Consider the following 20,720-nt stretch of genomic DNA (forward strand, 5'->3'; position numbering starts at 1 on the left):
CCTCCACAGGTCCCCTTTTAGCCCCGGTCCCCACTCCCAAGGGTAACCCTTCTCTCAATTCAGTTCTGGTCTTTGAACTTTGCATCAATTGAATCACACAGAACACACTCACCTGTGCCTGACTTCTTTCACTCACCATTACGTTTGCTGTCTCAGGTAGAAGTAGTTCCGAGTGTTCTCCTGACAGGGTATGACCTCATGGAGTGACTATACCACAGTTCCTTTAGTCATTCACCATTGATAGATACAGGCTTCTCTGTCCATGGGCTTCTCCAGGCAAGCATACTGGAGTGGGTTGCCATGCCTTCCTCTAGGGGACCTTTCCCACCTGAGTCTCTTTTATCGCCTGCGTTCTGCCAAGCCTACCTGGGAAGCCCCTAAGACCTGACACAGTCAAATAAAGTTAATTCATTAAAAAAAAAAAGTTCATGGAGAAGTTGCAGTCCGCCAATCACCAGAGGTGAGTCCACTTAGGTCCCTGCCCTCAGGTGCCTGGTCAGAGGCTCCCACAGAGCCTGGGACCTGGAGTGGCGCTGTTTCTGGCACCCCCACATGCCCCTCCCCAGGGCTACCTTTAGCTTCTTCTGCTTGGGCCTCTAGGTACAGCCTCCTGACCTCAGGGACCTGCCAGAATGGGAGCCCAGGATACGAGAGGCCTTCCACACCAGCGACCTGGACTCCAAATCTGACCCTAGCCGGAGCTTCAGGCCTTACCGAGCTGAAGACAATGATTCCTACGCCTCTGAGGTGGGCCTGGGCCCACGGAAGCAGGGGCGAGGGGTAGGAGGAGAGTGGCTGAGGTGACTCAAGAACAGAGTGGCCTGTGGAGAATCTTAGCCAGTGTTGATATGGATTCTGAGTGTTTCCTTTGGTTCCAAGCTTCCTGGCAACAAGGGCTGGATGAGAAACAAGGAAGTTTGGGCCATTCTCAGGACCTGATGACAGGAAGTTTATAAACTCATCTGAGGAAGTTTTGGTTTTTTTAAATTTATTTTTGGCTGCGCTTCGTTGCTGCCGGCTTTCTCTCGTTGCAGCAAGCAGGGGCTGCTCTTCTTGCAGCGCGCAGGCTTCTCCTTGCGGTGGCTTCTCTTGTTGCAGAGCACAAAGTCTAGGCTACGGACCTCAGAACCCCGGGCCCTCTGCATTGGGAGTGCAGAGTCTTAACCTCGGGACCACCTGGAAAGTCCCTCAAGTAATTTTCATAAACTGAACACTCCTATGTAATCAGCAAGCAGATCAATGAATAACCCATGACCTGTCCCTGGAAGCTTCCCTTCTAGTCCCCATTTAGTCACATCCTGACTTCTAACCAGATAGATTTGTTTTGCCTGTTTAGCTCCAAATCCTTATAAACAGAATTTCCCCTGAAAATGTAGCGTTTTATTGTCTTTTTCATAGGAGTTTCTTACATTATAAACAGCAAAAAATTAAATTATAACAGAATCCCTAAATAGCATAGCATAAGGATGGAAAAAGAAAATCAAGATCACAAGATTAACACATAGTTAACTACTGTGAATGTTTAGTTTGTTTAACTTGTTATTGAAATATAGCATAAAAATATACATATAATAAAGTGCACTATCCTTTTTGTTTTTTTGGCCATACCTCTCAGCTTGTGGCATCTTAGTTCCCTGACCTGCACCTTCGGCAGTGAAAACACGTTGTCCTAACCACTGGACCACCAGAGAATTACCAAGGGCACTATCCTTAAGTGTACAGTTGAATGGATTTTTACATACGTATAGACCCATTAAACGCATATGTTTGATCCCTGACTTACCTAAGCTGTTTGTAAATTATTACAGTTATAAACAATGAGAGGAACATTTTTGTGAATTCACTTAGTTTTCATAGTATATTATTTTCTTCAAATAAATTTTCACCAGAAATGATGAAGTTAAAATTCTAATAATAGCTAGATTTGATGTGCACTGTTTCATTTCATCGTCATGACAACCCACTGAAGTAGGGACCCGCCACCATGCCTGGAGTATACGTGAAGGATAGCTTGGGTCTGACTTCCAGCTGTCTTGCTCCCTTCTGACTGTCATCCTTTGACTCCAGTTTCTGTCCTTCTGCTCTCTCCCTGCTCCTCATCTGTGTCCCTCATCTCAACCCCAGATCAAGGAGCTGCAGCTGGTGCTGGCCGAGGCCCACGACAGCCTCCGGGGCCTGCAAGAGCAGCTCTCCCAGGAGCGGCAGCTCCGGAAGGAGGAGGCCGAAAGCTTCAATCAGAAAATGGTGCAGGTGGGTGGGGTCCTATCCCGCACCTACTGCAGCCTCTCTTCCCTGAACTGAGGGAGGAGACCCTGGCGGTCCTTGGGTTTTCAGAGGCAAGCATGTGAGGGGCAGCCTGTGTCTTTGCACGCGTGTTGCACTGGTGCTTATGCATTAACTGTGCTGGGCTGGAATCCTGGGCTTGTCATGGACTGTGTGATCTGAGGCCCATCCTCTCTCTTGGGGCCTCAGTGTCCCAGCTATGAAATATTGCCCCCCTCAGAGCTGAAGTTCTGTATTAGAAAGTCCATAGACCTAGTTGGTAATCAAGATGGTAGTTCTGCATGTTAGAAATCATTTATGAAGCCCTTACTCTATGTCAGGATTGCAATGCACTTTCCACACATCATGTCCTTTAATCCTCATGTTTTCCCCTGTGAGGTTGTCCCCCTTTTACACCTGGAAAAACTGATGCCCAGAGGGCCCAAGTGCTTTGCCCAGGACTCCCCTTGCAGGGCGAGGTGGAGCTGGGATTCTAATTCAGGTTATTGGCTCCTCTGAGCCATGATACCTCGTTGCTTCCTAGGGTATTCATGTCAGCAGCCTTCCTCACTCCAAGCATGGCCTTTGCTTTGCATGTTGGGTCACCCCTCCCTGCCACCATCACTCACCCTCCCAGGTGTCTCATTAAATGTGAGTCCATGGGAAACACTGGTGCCCAGTACGAGCTCATTGTGAAAAAGTGAAAGTGTTACTCGCTCAGTCCTCTCTGACTCTCTCCCACCCCATGGACTGTAGCCTGCCAGGCTCCTCTGTCCATGGGATTCTTCAGGCAAGAATACTGGAGTGGGTAGTCATTCCCTTCTCCAGGGGATCTTCCTGACCCAGGCCTATGAACCTGGGTCTTCTGCATTGCAGGCAGATTCTTTACCATCTGAGCCATCAGGGAAGCTCACCTGGGCTCATTAGATAAAGCCAGTGTTTTTATAATCAGACAGAGTGGGTTCAGATTCCAGCGCTTCCACTGATTACTGTAATTGCTGCTGTTTTTATGAGTTTCCTTTCCCTGGAGTAGCAGAGGGAGGTGTCTGTTTCAATAGAATGAACTGCTAGTGATAGAATCCCCAGCAAGGTCACCACTAGGCACCACATGTAATTTCTGCCTTTATCTGAGGCCTGGAATGGGAAGAATCGGGGTCCCCAAGACAGCTGGGGTGGCTCACGCTCTGGTCCCTCTTGCAGCTGAAGGAGGACCAGCAGAGGGCGCTCCTACGGCGCGAGTTTGAGCTCCAGAGTCTGAGCCTACAGCGGAGGCTGGAGCAGAAATTCTGGAGCCAGGAGAAGAACATGTTGGTGCAGGAGTCCCAGCAGTTCAAGCACAACTTCCTCCTGCTCTTCATGAAGCTCAGGTGGTTCCTCAAGCGCTGGCGGCAGGGCAAGGTTTTGCCCAGCGAGGGCGATGACTTCCTTGAGGTATGGTTCCCCTGGGACTGGGACTGGGGTGGGAGTGGGGTGGAAGAGAGAGGAGGGGAAGGAGCCCCCAGCTGGGTCAACACAGCCCTGGGACACATATCCAAGCCATCAGCTTGCAGCTTCCATCCCTGCATTCATTCACTCATTCGCCTCAGTTTGTTGGGAGCCAGCTCTTCACTGAGTGCTGTGGCAGGTGCTGGGGATACTGTGGTGAAGACTTGGTCCCAGACTGGCCAGGAGGAAATCTCCTTGGGGGCCAGTAGGTCTTTAACACCTCTCTGGTATTCCTTGGTTTCCCTTTTTAACAAGCCTGAGTCTTCAGCTGGCAACCGTATCTGGGTGAATTTAATGATCTAGTTTTGTTGCTTTTGCATTATATGCAAATATGATATATATTAGTGTTTTTATACAGTAAAATGCACACATCTTACGTGTACAGCTGGTGAAGTTTTATAGTATACACCCCACAGATACACAGTCTAGCATTCCCCAGATTACAGTGAGCACATTCCCAGTGCCCCAGAACATTCCCCAGTTCCCCAGGTGATAAGCCCATCCCAGCAGTCAGCACTGTCCTGGCTTCATAAACACCGTGGATTAATTTCACCTGTCCTAAAACTTTATAAAGACGTCTAGTCTTTTGTGTCCGGCTTTTGCTTAATAGGCATGCAGAATCCTCCCAGATCAGGGATTGAACCCATGTCTCCTGCATTGACAGGCAGATTCTTTACTACTGAGTTAACAGGGAAGCCCCTAATTTATTTTTAATGTTGTCTTTGACAATGGTAGTTGGCAGTGACTCTCCATTTTTAGTAATAATATCACTTCCTTTTTAATTTTATTTTAAAAAATATTTATTTATTTGGCTGAGCCGAGTCTTGGTTGCAGCATGCAGTATCTTTAGTTGCAACATGTGGGATCTAATTCCCTGACCAGGGCTTGAACCCGGGTCCCCTGCATTGAGAGCTTGAAGTCTTAAGTCACTGGACCAACAGAGGAGTCCCTCACCTTTCTTTTTTACGTTTATTTATTTAACTAGAAGGAGTAGGTTGACTTAAAAGTGTCAGTGATAGTACAGGTAGTATTTGGATGTGGCAGGAAATAAGACTAGTGGGGCTTTGGGAACATGTGAAGGTTGGGAAGGACTCATGTGGCTCATTGGTCCCTCAGCCTGTGAAGGCTGCAGGTTGACCTCAGATCCTCATCCTCCTGTCTCGGTCAGCCAGCACGCTCACATTACTGGGAGAAGGGGACGGGTAAGGATGTCATACCTGTCCCATCCACCTGGGCTGGCACTGCTCACCTGGCCTTTGGAGTACAGATACCTCTGGTCTAGACCAGGCTCTGCCCTTCTCTCATTCAAGCTACTCATTCCACAGTCAATGGAGACAAGTGGCCACCCCAGTGTACCCCTCTCTGGGGTCCCTTAGAGTAGCCTGAATGTCCCAATAGCAGGGGATGGTGGTTAGACCTGAATCTGTAGCAAGCGTTCCCTCCCCTACCCCCAGCAGAGCTCATGATTCTTCTCACAGGCCACCCACTTACTCCTGAAGGGCCTCGAGAGAGAATTGCTGACCAGTTTCAGTGGACATGCTCCCTGCTGCCCTTGTCCAGGAATGTCTGACCCAAAGGTGCCCCTATGAGAAGCACCTTGAAAGCCCAGCATGGCTGCCCCTTGAGCATCACTCTTTGTGACACCTGGGTACTACTATTCTTTTTTTTTAATCTTATCCATGTATTTATTTATTGGAATATAATTGCTTTACCATATTGTATTAGTTTCTGCTTTACAACATCATGAATCCTATATAAGTATACATATGCCCTCTCCCTCTTGAGCCTCCCTCCCACCCCTGGGTACTACTCTTTGAAACCACTGCTTTAGGACCACCCTGCCTGTTTGGAAGTCCCACACAAGCCTCTGGATGAAGCCCAGTGTGGTTTTTTTTAAATAATTTTTAAAATTATAGTAAAATATATATAACATAAATTTTAACCATTTTTAAGTTTACAGTTCCGTGGCATTAATTCACGTTCTTGTGCAACCATCACCACCATTCAGAACTCTATCTTACAAAATTGAAACTCTTACCCATGAACTCTTTATCCCTCCCTGTGCCTGCCCCTGGCAACCACTACTCTGCTCTCTGCTTATATGAGTTTGTCAGATTCCATATATAAGTGAGATCTTGTAGTATTTGTATTTCTGTCTCTAGCTGATTTTGCTTAACATAATGTCTTCCAGGTTCATCCACATTATCACAGATAGTAGGATTTCCTTCCTTTATAAGACTGAGTAATATTTCCTTGCGTCCATATGTCACGTTTGCTTTACTCTCATTCATAGACAGACACTTAGGTTGTCTGTCTCTGTATCTTGGCTGTTGTGAAAAATGCCGCAGTGAACACACAGAGATCCGAATTTCATTTCCTTTGGATATATATCCATAAGTGGGATTGCTAGATCATATAGGAGTTCTATTTTAAAATTTTGGGGAAACCTCTACACTGTTTTCCATAGGGAAGATGTTTTGCCCCCAGAATTGTCTAGAGGCCATATAGCCTGTATTTTAAATCAGTTTGTTGCAAGCAAATTCTCTGTATTTGGTGAAAATCTTTCTAGCCATTTCAATGTACTGGAATAACAGAAACAGAAACTTACTTTAGGAGAAAAGGTATAAGCATAGAAAGTGAAATGATATATATACCTATAATAAATAGAAACATACATAGTTACTGAAATAGACATAAATAAATAAAAAATAAGTGTAGGGGCTTCCGTGGTGGCTCAGAGAGTAAAGAATCTGCTTGCAATGCAGGAGACCCGAATTCAATCCTTGGGTCAGGAAGATCCCCTAGAAGGGAATGGCTAGAAATAGACATAATTAATAAGAAATAAACATAACCACCCATATTGTAAAATATATATATATACACACACATATAAAATATGATATAAAGCCCAGTGTATAAAAATATATATACACAAATGCATAATAAAATACATATAACTATATGAATAAGGGGCTTCTCAGGTGGCTCAGTTCGTGAAGAATCCACCTGCCAACACAGGAGATGCAAGAGACTCGGGTTCCATCCCTGGATTGGGAAGATCCTCTGGAGGAGGAAATGGCAACCCACTCCAGTATTCTTGGAAACTTCATGGACAGAGGAGCCTGATGAGCTACAGCACATGGGGTTGCAAAGAGTTGGACACAACTGAGCACACACGCACTCAGGTGCATGGGCCCAGGGCCCAGGAGTACAAATAACAAGCGATGCATAGTCATACTTTGAAAGAACATATATGTCCACATATGCAGAAGTGAAACTGTACTACTTCCCTGTGGCTCAGACGGTAAAGCGCCTGTCTACAATGCGCGAGACCCGGGTTCAATCCCTGGGTCGGGAAGATCCCCTGGAGAAGGAAATGGCAATCCACTCCAGTACTATTGCCTGGAAAATCCCATGGATAGAGGACCCTGGTAGGCTACAGTCCATGGGGTCGCAGAGTCAGACATGACTGAGTGACTTCACTTCATGTGAATGATAAACCCTCATATATTGAGTATTTACAGTGTCCTGGGCTCTGTGTCAAATGCTGTCAGTGGATAATTGCATTAGGTATCCACACATACCCTATGATTTGGAAACAAGTACTACCCCCATTTTACTACAGATAAAGATCTTTGATTCCTTGACCTCAGTTCTGAAATACAGAAATTCTGAGAACTGTTTTGTTGAGTCTAACTCAGATGGAAAAAGTTAACCTGATATTCATTTGGCAGCAAAACCTTTATTTATCCCATTTCATTAGTATTCACATGTTTGAAGGGGAAATACTGGTGTTGGTGAGCACAGGGTGTTACTCCAGACGGGGCTGTTATATAATATACAGTGTGGGTACCATATTATCTTTCCAAATCCCGATTAATTCTGAATTCCAAGCACACCTGGCCTTAAAGAATTTCAGAGAAAGAATTGCACACCTGTGTATACAGATAATAAAGTCTGCCTGTTGGACTGCCCTGGTGATCCGTGGTTAAGAATCCACCTGCCAATGCAGAGGGCATGGGATCCCTGGTCCAGGAAGATTCCACATGCCACAGGGCAGCTAAGCCTGTGCGCCACAACAACTGAAGCTCTCACACCCTAGAGCCTAGGCTCCTCAACAAGAGAAGCCGTTACAGTGAGAAACCCAGGCACCACCACTCGAGAATAGGCCCTGCTCACTGCAGCAAGAGAAAGCCGGCATGCAGCAGCAAAGACGCGGCATGGCCAAAATGAAATAAGCAAATAAATACATTTGTTTAAGTTTGTGTGTTTAGATACTGGTGACCAAGGATGGAACTGGGTGTTTATTCACATAGGCCCTTCTACCTGCACGTACTTCCCAGTGCCTGCCCTGACCCTGGAAACTTCTTCATTTGGTTTTTAGGACACCATATTCTCTTGGTTTTCTTTCCACCTCACTGGTTGCTCCTTCTCAGTGTCCTTGGCTGGACCCTCGTTTTCTTCCTGAACTCACCCCTTAAGGTCACAGTTGCCAGGGTTTATAGCCCTCAGGCCGTATCTCTCCTTTTGACCTTTGCCTACTGCCTTGGAAAGCTTGTCTGGGCACTTGGCTTCCATGGCCTTTCCTGCACATTGTGAATCTATCTAGAATCTACCAAATCTGCCCCAGCTGCACTGCCCAGCCCTGTCACCACCCCCATTTGAACCATCATCACTTCTTGCCTGGATTATCACTGCAGCCTCCTAACTGGTCTTCCCGTTGCCCTTGCACCCTTCCACCGAGCAGCTTCTATTCAAAACAGGCAGGTACCAGGCTGCGTGTACTCCATGTGGGTGGTGCCCCCTGGTGCTGCGGAGCTGTTTCTACCCTATAAAGTATCCCAACACAGCAGCCAGAGTGATCTCACAAAATTGGAAGTCAGGTCAATGTCACTCCTTAGCACAGCCCTCCTCTGGCTCCCACGTCACCCAGAGTAGAAGCGGAAGTCCCTATAACACCTGGTCAACCCGCCTTGGTCCCTGTACCTCTCACTTTCTTCCTGGCTCTCCTGCTCTTGCTCAGACAGACATGTTCCCACCTTACGGCCTTTGCATTTGCTGTGGTCATTCCCTGGAATTCTCAGCCTGCAGGTGTTCACATGACTTATTCTTTTACTTCCTTCAGAACTTTGCCCCAATACTACCCCCTCCCTGAGGCCTTCCTTGACCACCCAGTGGAGCACATCCTAGCTCCGTTCGTGGTTCTCTTCTGCTTCATAGCACTTATTATTATGGAATATTTCATATACTTAATGACAGTTCATGTATTTCACATATTTTTTTGTTTTATTGCTACTGGAATGGAGGCTCAAGGGGACCAGGGTTTTTTGTCTGTCTTGCTCACTGACATATCCCCAGCTTTGAACAACGACCTGGCGCATGGCAGATGTTCGTAACTATCTGTCAAATAAGGGACTTCCTTGGTGGTCTAGTGGTTAAAACTTCATGCTGTCAGTACAGGGGGCACAGGTTTGATCCTGGATCAGGGAACTAAGATCCCACATGCTGCCGGACACAGCTAAAAAAAAAATTGTCAAATGAATTACTGAACAGTAAATAAACTTCCTCTTCTCTCCCTTCTTGAACTAGCCCTGGTCTCCTGGGCTGACTCTGGACTCCTGTCTAGAATCAATTAATAGCAACCCCTGCCCCCAGGAAGGGCCCTGTCTGTCTACCCAAACCTCTGGTTGCCCTTATCTATAGTTAAGAGGGTGCCTTGTGGCCCTTTTAATCCAATCACTGTGCCTCCTTTGATAACAGAGCTATTTCTGAGTAGCTCTCAGGGATGTCTCATGGTCCTTGGGACAGAAGAGATGGTTGTGGGGTAGGGGAAAGGGCCAGAAGGACCTGACTCTCTAGCTGTGCTCCTTGGCCTGGATGATGCCTAGGAGTAAAAGTTAAAATTTGGGAAATCAATGCCTAGCTGGGGTGCCTTTGGTCCATTAGTCCTCATACTTGCTTCCTGCCTGTCTATTCAGCCCCCTTTTTATCTAAGTCACTAGCCTGTATCCTCTCCCCCTGAGGGTTAGACCCTCAGGCATGATGCTCTGCCACCCCCTGATCAGTGTGTTTTTTAAAAAATAGGTAAATAGCATGAAGGAGCTGTACCTGCTAATGGAGGAAGAGGAATTGAATGCCCAGCATTCTGATAACAAGACCTGCACAGGGGACAGCTGGACCCAGAACACGGTGAATTCTCAGCCCGTTTCCAGTCCTGGCCTGTCCACTTGTTCCTTTGTCTGTTTAGTGATCGTGTCTTGCGGCTTTTCTGACTGCAGTCCTACACCGGGGACTAGAGCTACAGAGGGTCATTGCCTGGTCACTGGCCCCAGATGCTCAGTACTGTGCGGTACATACGTCATTCCAGGGCAGTGATAGAGAGTCAGATAATGGATTGTGGGGTCACAGGGAAGAGAGCAGTTAATTCTGTTCAGAGTGTAGGGGATGGTATTACAGAGAAGGGGTTTTAGGTGGTAGGTTTTGAAAGATGAATAGGAACTTGCCTAATAAAGAATGAGGAAAAGGCCATTCTTTACCAAAAGCACTGTGTATGCAGAGGTGCGGCAAGGTATTCTGAGACTGGCTGCAGCTTGGGATGTTCATAGTGGGGTTAAGGACAGCAGGCTGGAGTGAGCTGTATGAAGAAAGACCTTATGGCCTAGGATCAGGAACTTTCAAATCGAGGCAGGGGGTAGTGGAGCAGTGGGGTCAGGCTCCCATGGGTACCCACACTAAGCTGGGTTATAGGTGGGAAACAGGTCATGTGCCCAGGAGAGTAGATTAGGCCCAAGTCAGATAGGTAGACTCCAGCGTTCATACTGCTCATCTGGCCCCTGGTGGGTCAGAGAATGCAGTTGCTGAGCAGGGAGAAAGACCCAGGCCTAGATGCTGCAGAGCCTCAGAGAAGCCAGGGCCCAGCTCAGCTTTAGGCTGAATAATTGGTGTAACTACAGAATTTTGTGTTTATGTGAAGCTGGGGCATGTGTCAGCCTTGGAGGGGGCCTGGGCTGGGCTTGTTATGCCTGTTTTATGAAGAGATGATCCAGGGCAGTCGTGGGACTTGCCTGAGGCCTGGTAGAGTCCCACACTGAACTCTGGATGAGTTCCCAGTCCAGCCTCCCCTCCTTGCCGCTCTGAAAGTTCCTGACTGAGACCTTGCCCCATCTGCAGCCCAATGAGTACATCAAGACACTGGCCGACATGAAGGTGACGCTGAAGGAGCTATGCTGGCTGCTCCGGGATGAACGCCGTGGTCTGACTGAGCTTCAGCAACAGTTTGCCAAGGCCAAGGCCACCTGGGAAACAGAGCGGGCAGAGCTCAAGAGCCATACTGCCCTGGTGAGTGTCTCACCAGTCAGAGACATCCCTCTCCTTGTTCCTGTCTCTGCCAAGGTCTCAGCTGTCAGACTAGGAAACAGGATGGCCAAGCCATGCTCCTAGAAGCATAGGAATCACTTTACTTGCTTTGTGGCCCAGAAAAGGCAAGAGTCTTGACTAGATCACACAGCAAGGATACCAGAAGCAGTGGAAGCCAGGGGTCTCTGGGCTAGGAAAGGCAGGTGAGAGGTTGGCAAAGGAGCCTGGGAGCATCACGGGCACCTTTCCCATACCACAGGCTCACAGGTGAGGCCAGTACACTTAAATGCCTGTCTGCACCTGACGACATCTTCATTCTCACACCCAGACTTCTGTGGTTTGCTGTCCTTGTAAAATCCCCTTAACTCTCCGCTACCTGGCCCTGTTTTTCTCCGTCCACTCAAAGTGGGGGACTCCCCTCCCTACAAGCCAAATAATCAAAGGACCCTTAACCAGGAGCCCTTTGTATTTAGTCTCTGCTGTGTGCCTGGCAGCAAGTTAGCTGCCCTCTACTGTGGTCTGAGAAGTGTGAGGGTGGGCTTCCTCCCACTCAGAGTGCTCTCACCACCCCCATCCCGCCTGCACGGCCCAGCTTCCTCCCCCCTGCTGCAGGCTGCCTTCCCAGGAGTCACGGGCCCCTTGGAGGTGGGTACACTGACTATCTTTGTTAGGCAAGTGACAAGACAGGCACAGAGGAGTTCAGTTTCTTCTCCAAGATCACCCTAGCTAGTAAACAGCAGACCTGATCCTCACTCCCCAAACCTTTGCCCTCCTGGCTTCTCATGACCATGATTCCCCCCTTCTTCCCAATTCTCAAACTGCTTGCTTCCCGGTGTCACCAGTCTGTCCTCCCAACCTTCCCTGCAGGTCTCACAGCTCCCTTCCCATCTGCACTTTCCACAGTGTCCACTGTTCATACTGCCCCGCAACCCCAGCCATTGCAGGGGCCCCTCCCCCATGGGAATCCGAACACAGCCTGGGGTGTGGGGTGCCTTGATTCTATATGGCATCTTTACCTCCTGCTTCCCCCTCTCCCGAGCTTGGGACCAGGAAAGGCGTTACTCTTGAGTGATTCCTGCACACATTTTTTTATGTTTAGACTGTGCATATCTCCCACTAACTGTAAACCCTGGTAAGTGTTGATGAAATGTCATGAGAAGCAATAACTAGGAACCTCTGCCATTTTGTAGCTATGTAACCTGGGAAAAGTAACCTCTCTGAACCTCTTCCCCCTTGGTAAAAATATCAAAAATGGTAGTTATCTTGCTGAGTTTTCTTGAGGATACACATAATGCCTGAAAAGCCCTTAGCACGGAGCTTGGTGTGTAGAAACTGTGCCACACAAGCTTTGATTGTGAGAAGAGACTAGTTCTAACTAAAGAGGTCAGTGACGTCTCCTCCTCCGAGGAGAGGACCCTCCTCCCTTTGCCTACCCTCTGCTGGTGCCTGGGAGGGAAGATCATGGGAGGGGACAGCAAGGGGCCTCCCAGTGCCAGCCACCCAATTTGCTCTTCCTTCCCCAGATGGAGCTGAAGGCTGGGAAGGGGGCTGGGGATCGGACGGGGCCTGACTGGAAGGCAGCCCTGCAGAGGGAGCGGGAGGAGCAGCAGCACCTCCTGGCCGAGTCCTACAGCGCGGTCATGGAGCTGACGCGGCAGCTGCAGATCAGTGAGCACAACTGGGCCCAGGAGAAGCTGCAGCTGGTGGAGCGGCTTCAGGGTGAGAAGCAGCAGGTGGAGCAGCAGCTAAAGGAGCTGCAGAACCGCCTGAGCCAGGTGAGGCCTGCCCCAGCCCCAGCCACCTTAAGCCACAAGCGGGGAGTTGCTGTGGGCACAGACCAGAGGGAAGACTCCTTCAGGTACAGCTGGATCCGTGTGCTCGGAGACTGCGGTGGGGACCAGGTCTTCCTTCCTGCTGGTCTCATAGGCTTGCTTTCCATGTGTTTTATTCCGAAGCAAGCTGTCTTCCAATGTGGCCTCTTTGAGTTTTGTGTTCACATCCTCACAGCTTAGCATTTGCAATGGGAAGAAAGTTTTCTTTTTCTCCACGGCTCTGATCAGCCAGGTAGAGTCATATGTCCATATCCAGAAACTACCAAAAGTCTTGAACCAAGAGGGAAGAACCAAGGCTGGTTCCTCATGAAAATTAGAGTGCTCTGACCAAAAGAGGTAAATAGGAAAAACAGTCATTGACCGTAGCCCCACTACAGTTAACATGCGCCTCGGTTATCAAGCTCTGTTTCCCTTTGTTTATTATTTCAGTTGTATAAATCAGGACTTCATCTTTATATAAGACTCAAATACTGCAAAAGCATACTCCAACCCACTCCCTTTCTTGCTATTTAAATTTACATTCAGAGATTTTTATTATCATTAATTGAATCATAATATGCTGCTGCTGCTAAGTCACGTCAGTCGTGTCCGACTCTGTGCGACCCCATTGACGGCAGCCCACCAGGTCCCCCTGTCCCTGGGATTCTCCAGGCAAGAACACTGGAGTGGGTTGCCATTTCCTTCTCCAATGCATGAAAATGCAAAGTGAAAGTGAAGTTGCTCAGTTGTGTCCGACTCAGCGACCCCATGGACTGAAGCCTACCAGGCTCCTCCATCCCTGGGATTTTCCAAGCAAGAGTACTGGAGTGCTTCTCCAGGGAATCATAATATATATATATATATATAATTTACATTTTGCCTCTTTCATAGAGAGCTGTTCACAACAGAGGGCAGAGTCATGCCATTCAGTTTAATTGCTGCTTAGCATACCTAGTGTGGAGACATCACTTTAATGTCATTCAGCTGCTGCTTAGCTGATATAGCTGTTCCAGGAACTGCAGCATGAATTAACATAGTAATAACAACTATTACTGTATCTGAGATAATGACACTTCTAAGGATGCCTATAAATGGTTGGTTTTATGATCATTTGCCAAACCCACTTTGTTGGCTCAGAGCTGCTGTCCATTCGAAAGGTGGCTCCGAGCCCATGATCTGGGTCATGTGGGCTGCAGAGTGGAGCCTGGGGAATGGCACTGCACAAAACAGGGCCCTGCTCCCCAGCTTTGCCTGTACATGACCACCTTCTTTATTCTTGTTCAGCTGCAGAAAGCTGCTGACCCCTGGGTCCTAAAGCACTCAGATCTGGAGAAGCAGGACAACAGCTGGAAAGAGGTGAGAGAGGTGGCAGGCTCCTGGTTACACTGCAAAATCCCTCACTTGCGGGAAATGTGACCCGGAGGATGCTAATCCTGTCCCATAGGTCACATACCCTCACCCCCTTGGGCTCCTTAATCCTGAGGTCTCTACTTCATGATTCCAGCCTTAAGACCTGTGAAGGTCCCCTCCTTGCCAGCTCCATCCTTCCATGCCTGGGGAGAAAGGTTAGGTGTCTCTCCGTTTTAATTATGCTTTTCTCAAAAACAGGGCCTCTAAAAGAGCTTTGTGATCCTGGGCAAGTCACTCTGTCTCTTTGGGCCCCAGGTGCTTCACTGGTAAAGTAAAAAGCATATTTTCTGCCTTAGCCCAGCCCAGCTTGTGGAGATTAATCAGTGAAGTTTGCTTCTGAACCTCAGGGGCACTGTCCGTATAGCAACACACTGAGTAAAGAAACAGTGAAGCCCTTGCTCAACAGCCTGAGGGTGTCGTGAATTAGATTTGGTTGCAGCAAAAGCCAATTCTGGGGAACTGAAGTAGGAGAGGATTTCATTAGGGGCTCAAGAGGGCTGGTGATGCCGGGTCAGAAAACTGGTGCAAGGCTTGGTTCTGGAACCAGGGTGGGGCAAACCCCAAACTAGACCTCAGGTCACTGCTTTCACCTTCAACTGAGCAGTGGCTACTGGTTGCTTTGCTAGATAGACTCTCTTGGGTTCTCCCTTGGACCATGGATTGGCCAAGCTTGGATCACATACCTATGGAGGGCGGGGTTAGATGCACTATAGCCAGAAACTGACCAATGGGCTTCTAGGTCGGTGCTAACAATACTCTTGCTCTATGCGAGGAGCCTCAGGCAGAGGGGCTGGGGCCAGCTCCCACACTGTGGCCAGACTGACCCTTTCCTGTCTCTCTTCCTTGACAGACCCGCAGTGAAAAGATCCACGACAAAGAAGCTGTTTCCGAAGCTGAGCTTGGGGGAACCGGCCTAAAGAGGTGCTGGCAGCCCCGTCCCCTTGCCCTGTCCCCAGCCCCACCCCCTGCCCCAGCCCCCGGCCTTCGGTCTGTCTTGCCACTTTGCCTTTCTGCTTTGCTCCACGTGTCCAGCACTGCACCTCCACTGAATTGAGAGAACATGGGGATATGTTTTTTATGGAACCCCAGCCACTTATGAGCTGGGAAACTTTGGGTGACAGCAATGCTACCCTGCAATTTTTTTTTATTCTAGTCATGGAAAATGGGCCCCAGTGTATCCTAGCTGGGAAACTGTTTAGCTCCTTTTGGGGTTCTTCCTGTCTCTGGAATTTGGAGAGTCCTCAGTTCAGTTCAGTTCAGTTGCTCAGTCGTGTCTGACTCTTTGCAACCCCATGAATCACAGCACGCCAGGCCTCCCTGTTCATCACCATCTCCCGGAGTTCACTCAGACTCACATCCATCGAGTCCGTGATGCCATCCAGCCATCTCATCCTCGGTCGTCCCCTTCTTCTCCTGCCCCTAATCCCTCCCACCATCAGAGTTTTTTCCAATGAGTCAACTCTTCTCATGAGGTGGCCAAAGTACTGGAGTTTCAGCTTTAGCATCATTCCTTCCAAAGAAATCCCAGGACTGATCTCCTTCAGAATGGACTGGTTGGATCTCCTTGCAGTCCAAGGGACTCTCAAGAGTCTTCTCCAACACCACAGTTCAAAAGCATCAATTCTTCGGCGCTCAGCCTTCTTCACAGTCCAACTCTCACATCTAAACATGACCACTGGAAAAACCATAGCCTTGACTAGACAGACTTTAGTCGGCAAAGTAATGTCTCTGCTTTTGAATGTGCTATCTAGGTTGGTCATAACTTTTCTTCCAAGAAGTAAGCGTCTTTTAATTTCATGGCTGCAGTCACCATCTGCAGTGATTCTGGAGCCCAAAAAAATAAAGTCTGACACCGTTTCCACTGTTTCCCCATCTATTTTCCCATGAAGTGATGGGACCAGATGCCATGATCTTCGTTTTCTGAATGTTGAGCTTTAGGCCAACTTTTTCACTCTCCTCTTTCACTTTCATCAAGAGGCTTTTTAGCTCCTCTTCACTTTCTGCCATAAGGGTGTTGTCATCTGCATATCTGAAGTTATTGATATTTCTCCCGGCGATCTTGATTCCAGCTTGTGTTTCTTCCAGTCCAGTGTTTCTCGTGATGTACTCTGCATAGAAGTTAAATAAGCAGGGTGACAATATACAGCCTTGACATACTCCTTTTCCTATTTGGAACCAGTCTGTTGTTCCATGTCCAGTTCTAACTGTTGCTTCCTGACCTGCATACAGATTTCTCAAGAGGCAGGTCAGGTGGTCTGGTATTCCCATCTCTCTCAGAATTTTCCACAGTTTATTGTGATCCACACAGTCAAAGGCTTCAGCATAGTCTTGGACCTCTATTCCTGGTAGTACTGAGTATCATCCTCTGGGCCCAGCCCTGTGCTATAGCCAGGGAAACCCCAGGGGCTCTCAAGACCATGTCTCCACCATTAGGAAACCCATGAAGAGAGCTGGGGTAACAGGACCCTGCAGGGCTGTGTGAGCAGCCCAAAGCCAAGTGAGCCCCGGGGAGGAGGGGGGCTCTGGAGCTGTGATGTGAGGTTTGAATTTCAGCACTGCAGGTTCTGGTTCTGTGCTCTGGTGCTGCACTTCCCATCTCTACTTATGGGGTAACAGGAACTGCCCCCTAGACTTGTCCGAGGACCGAATGGTCTGACGTGTGCAATGCTGTCACATATACCTGGCACTTACAGTCATCAGACAGCACGCACACCAGGTCTGGGCCAGAGATTAAGTGGTTTCCTAGATCATGTTATTATTTGTTGTTAGTTACTCAGTCATGTCTGACTCTTTGTGACCACATGGACTATAGCCTGCCAGCCTCCTCTGGCCATGGAATTCCCCAGGCAAGAATACTGGAGTGGGTTGCCATTGCCTTCTCCAGGGGATCTTCCCAACCCAGGGATCGAAACTAGGTCTCCTGCATTGCAGGCAGATTCTTTACTGTTTGAGCCACCTGGGAAGTCCTAGCTTGGGCTCCCCCAAAAGTAAGCCTTCAGGCAAGGATTTGAGTGCAGATGGAACATTTGGGAGGGGATTTCAGGAAAAGTCTGGAAGTGAGACAGGAAAGGGAAGGCACCATAAAGGAGGTGTTATCAACCAGGGTACATGTGGGCAGCTGGAGCTATTTCACAAGATTGCTGGGAGCCAGAGTGGAGCATGAGTTCTCCCACCTAAGGGGACCTGGGGACTGGTACCAAATTACCAAACCCCACGCATGGTTTGTTGATGGCTATGTCTATACATCATGTGAAATTTTTAGTTTCTGCTCAGTGGTAAAGAATCTGCCTGCAATGCAAGATATGTGGGTTCCATCCCTGGTCTGGAAGATCTGGAGAAGGAAATGGCAACCCACTCCAGTATGCTTGTCTGGGAAATCCCATGGACCGAGGAGCCTGGTGGGCTACAGTCCATGGGGTCACAAAAGAGCTGGACATGACTTCAGCAACTAAACAACAATTGGGTGGAGGCCAAGTGTGCTCCTGCAGACAGAAAAACAGCCCTCAGGTGGAGAATGGCAGGTGCATGGAGAATGGCAGGTGCGTGGAGAATGGCAGGTGCTCAGAGCATGCAGTACTGCACGTGTAGGTGTGCGTGTGGAGGGAGTGAGAGGCAGGGCACCAACAGCATCTTTCACGAGAGGTGAGCAGGACTGTCGTGGTCCCAGCTCCCGTGAAGCGCAGGGACCAGCAAGGAAGACCAGAGTGCTTGCTCCGTATCAGGCATCTTCCACTAACTCAGCCGTTCTCTCTGCTCTTCCCAGAACCAAATCTGTTTCCTCCATGTCGGAGTTTGAGAGTTTGCTGGACTGTTCCCCGTACCTCGCCGGGGAAGCCTCCAGGGGCAAAAAGCTGCCCAACAGCCCTGCTTTTGCCTTCGTGGGTGCCCAGCCAGTGGACCCGGAGAAGGGTGCCCCCGAACAGCCAGGGCTCTCGCCCCGTGACTGCAACCGCCTGGGCGCCCTGGGCTGCCCGGAGCCGGCGGGGAGGCAGATGCAACGCAGCTACACAGCGCCCGACAAGACGGGCATCCGCGTGTACTACAGCCCCCCGGTGGCCCGGCGCCTGGGCGTCCCCGTGGTCCATGACAGGGAGGGGAAGATCATCATCGAGCCGGGCTTCCTTTTCACCACAGCCAAGCCCAAAGAGTCGGCCGAGGCAGACGGGTTGGCCGAGAGCTCCTACAGCCGCTGGCTCTGCAACTTCTCCCGGCAGCGCCTGGACGGGGGCTCCGCGGGCGGCCCCTCAGCGGCGGGGCCTGGCTTCCCGGCGGCCCTGCATGACTTCGAGATGTCGGGGAACATGAGCGACGACATGAAGGAGATCACCAACTGCGTGCGCCAGGCCATGCGCTCGGGCTCGCTGGAGCGGAAGGTGAAGAGCACGTCCAGCCAGACGGTGGGCGTGGCCAGTGTGGGCACTCAGACCATCCGCACGGTCAGCGTGGGCCTGCAGACCGACCCGCCCCGAGGCAGCCTGCACGGCAAGAGCTGGTCGCCGCGCGGCTCCTCGCTCGTGTCTGTGCGCAGCAAGCAGATCTCATCTTCCCTGGACAAGGTGCACGCGCGCATCGAACGGCCCTGCTGCTCACCCAAGTACGGCTCGCCCAAGCTCCAGAGGCGCTCTGTGTCCAAGCTGGACGGGACCAAGGACCGCAGCCTGTGGAACCTGCACCAGGGCAAGCAGAACGGCTCGGCCTGGGCGCGCTCCACCACCACGAGGGACAGCCCTGTGCTGAGGAACATCAACGACGGGCTGTCCAGCCTCTTCAGCGTGGTGGAGCACTCGGGGAGCACGGAGTCGGTCTGGAAACTTGGCATGTCCGAGGCCCGGGCCAAGCCTGAACCGCCCAAGTACGGCATCGTGCAGGAGTTCTTCCGCAACGTGTGCGGCCGGGCGCCAAGCCCCACGGCATCCGCGGCTGGGGAAGAGGGCGCCAAGAAGCCGGAGCCCCTCTCCCCCTCCAGCTACCATCAACCCGAGGGCATGGCTAGGATCCTGAACAAGAAGGTGGGCAAGTCGGGAGGCAGTGAGGAGGCCAGGCTCTCCGTGCTCCCGCAGGTGGGAAAGGATGGTATCACTCGAGATGGAGATGGAGCCACCGTCCTTCCCAATGAGGTAGGTGGGTTGGGGGCAGAGTGCCCTTTTTCTTTTGAGGTGAGTTTGGCTTATAGGGTCCCAACTCTTTGGTTTTCAAGCTCAGGCATGTGGTTTGTGTGTTTCAGTAAGTCCCTGTGCTGGTCTGGGATGGGGGTTGGAAGGCCTCCGTCCTGGAACAGCAGACCTGATGGACACACGGTCTGATCACTAGACACGTGAGCATGGCTTACCCATGCTCACCCCCAGAGACTGCCAGCATCCCCTCCGGGGAAGAAGCGTGTGCACTGCTCTCCCGTCAGCCAGCAGTGTGCCCACTCCCTTGATTCATGAGAGCCAGTCGTGGACCTCTTTGTGTTCAGTGGTGTCAACTTAGTACCCTGAGAGGATTTGCTCAGTGGAAACGAATTGCTGAAAATCAGCACTTCTCCTCTCACTCCTGGGAAACCAGTCTTTAAATATGTCCCCACCACTGCCCCCAACCCACCAAGACTCCATCCCCAAGGGCTTCCATTCTGAGACCCTTTTGTTGCTCATTCCACTCCGGATAATCAATTTCAGATTTAGTTAAGGTTTATGTGTATATTAGTAAAACATATAAGTTAACGTTGCAGAAAGGGAAATTGGAGGTTATACCATGGAACCCAAGGGCAAGGATCTAAAGGCCCCAGTGGCTGCTCTGTCTCCCTCTCCTCTCTTTAAAAAAAAAAAAAAATCTATCTATATATAGATATATATATATGTATCTATCTACCTATATATATATAATTTGTCTGTCTGCGCCAGGTCTTAGTTGCAGCACTCAGGATCTTTTAGTTGTGGCATGCAGAATCTAGTTCCCTGATCAAGGACTGAACCCAGACCCCCCTGTGTTGGGAACTTCGAGTCTTAGCCACTAGACCACCAGGGAAGTCCCTCCCTCTCCTCTCCTTTGAGCTTCCTTTTCTCTGATGTCCTCTTTCTCCTTCCCTCTCTATTTGCATATGGTCCAGGTGGGCTCTCCCTACTCTGCTTTTGTAACATTTTCCGGTTCAAGCACTTAAAAGAGATGGAGTCAAATCCCTGTGTCCCAGTTCCACATTTCAGGAAGAAACTGATTGGTCTACCTTGGCCCAGTGGGCCCCTTGGCCCAGTCAGCTGTGGTCAGGGGTGGTATCATGGTCTGCAGCACAGGGAGTGAAGGAAGGTTGTAGGTGGGGGCACAGAGTGATGGCTCGGGCTGGAATTGACTCATGTGATTTGTACGATTTCTGTGTTTAGCTGGATTCTAGGTTTTCCCTATTGTACATAATACTGTGGT

The 20,720-nt window shown here is 49.7% G+C and overlaps 1 protein-coding gene across 2 annotated transcripts in view; it reads left to right on the forward strand.

The window, feature by feature from the left end:
* Nucleotides 1-20,720, forward strand: part of SOGA1 (suppressor of glucose, autophagy associated 1) — a 75,104-nt gene that overhangs the window by 43,479 nt on the left and 10,905 nt on the right. Inside the window, exons 6-14 of one of the 2 annotated variants that reach the window (XM_040247369.1) lie at nt 601-747; nt 2,125-2,250; nt 3,463-3,693; nt 9,832-9,936; nt 10,918-11,085; nt 12,627-12,878; nt 14,199-14,270; nt 15,175-15,245; nt 18,088-20,147. In XM_040247369.1, coding sequence (XP_040103303.1) covers nt 601-747; nt 2,125-2,250; nt 3,463-3,693; nt 9,832-9,936; nt 10,918-11,085; nt 12,627-12,878; nt 14,199-14,270; nt 15,175-15,245; nt 18,088-19,627 — 2,712 coding nt within the window. In that variant the 3' untranslated portion in view covers nt 19,628-20,147. Of the gene's footprint in view, nt 1-600; nt 748-2,124; nt 2,251-3,462; nt 3,694-9,831; nt 9,937-10,917; nt 11,086-12,626; nt 12,879-14,198; nt 14,271-15,174; nt 15,246-18,087; nt 20,148-20,720 lie in introns of those variants that run through there. The other variant, XM_040247370.1, reaches the window with a different exon arrangement.

Source organism: Oryx dammah, unplaced genomic scaffold (genome assembly GCF_014754425.2).
Source record: "Oryx dammah isolate SB20612 unplaced genomic scaffold, SCBI_Odam_1.1 HiC_scaffold_10, whole genome shotgun sequence".
In the NCBI taxonomy this organism is placed as follows: domain Eukaryota; kingdom Metazoa; phylum Chordata; class Mammalia; order Artiodactyla; family Bovidae; genus Oryx; species Oryx dammah.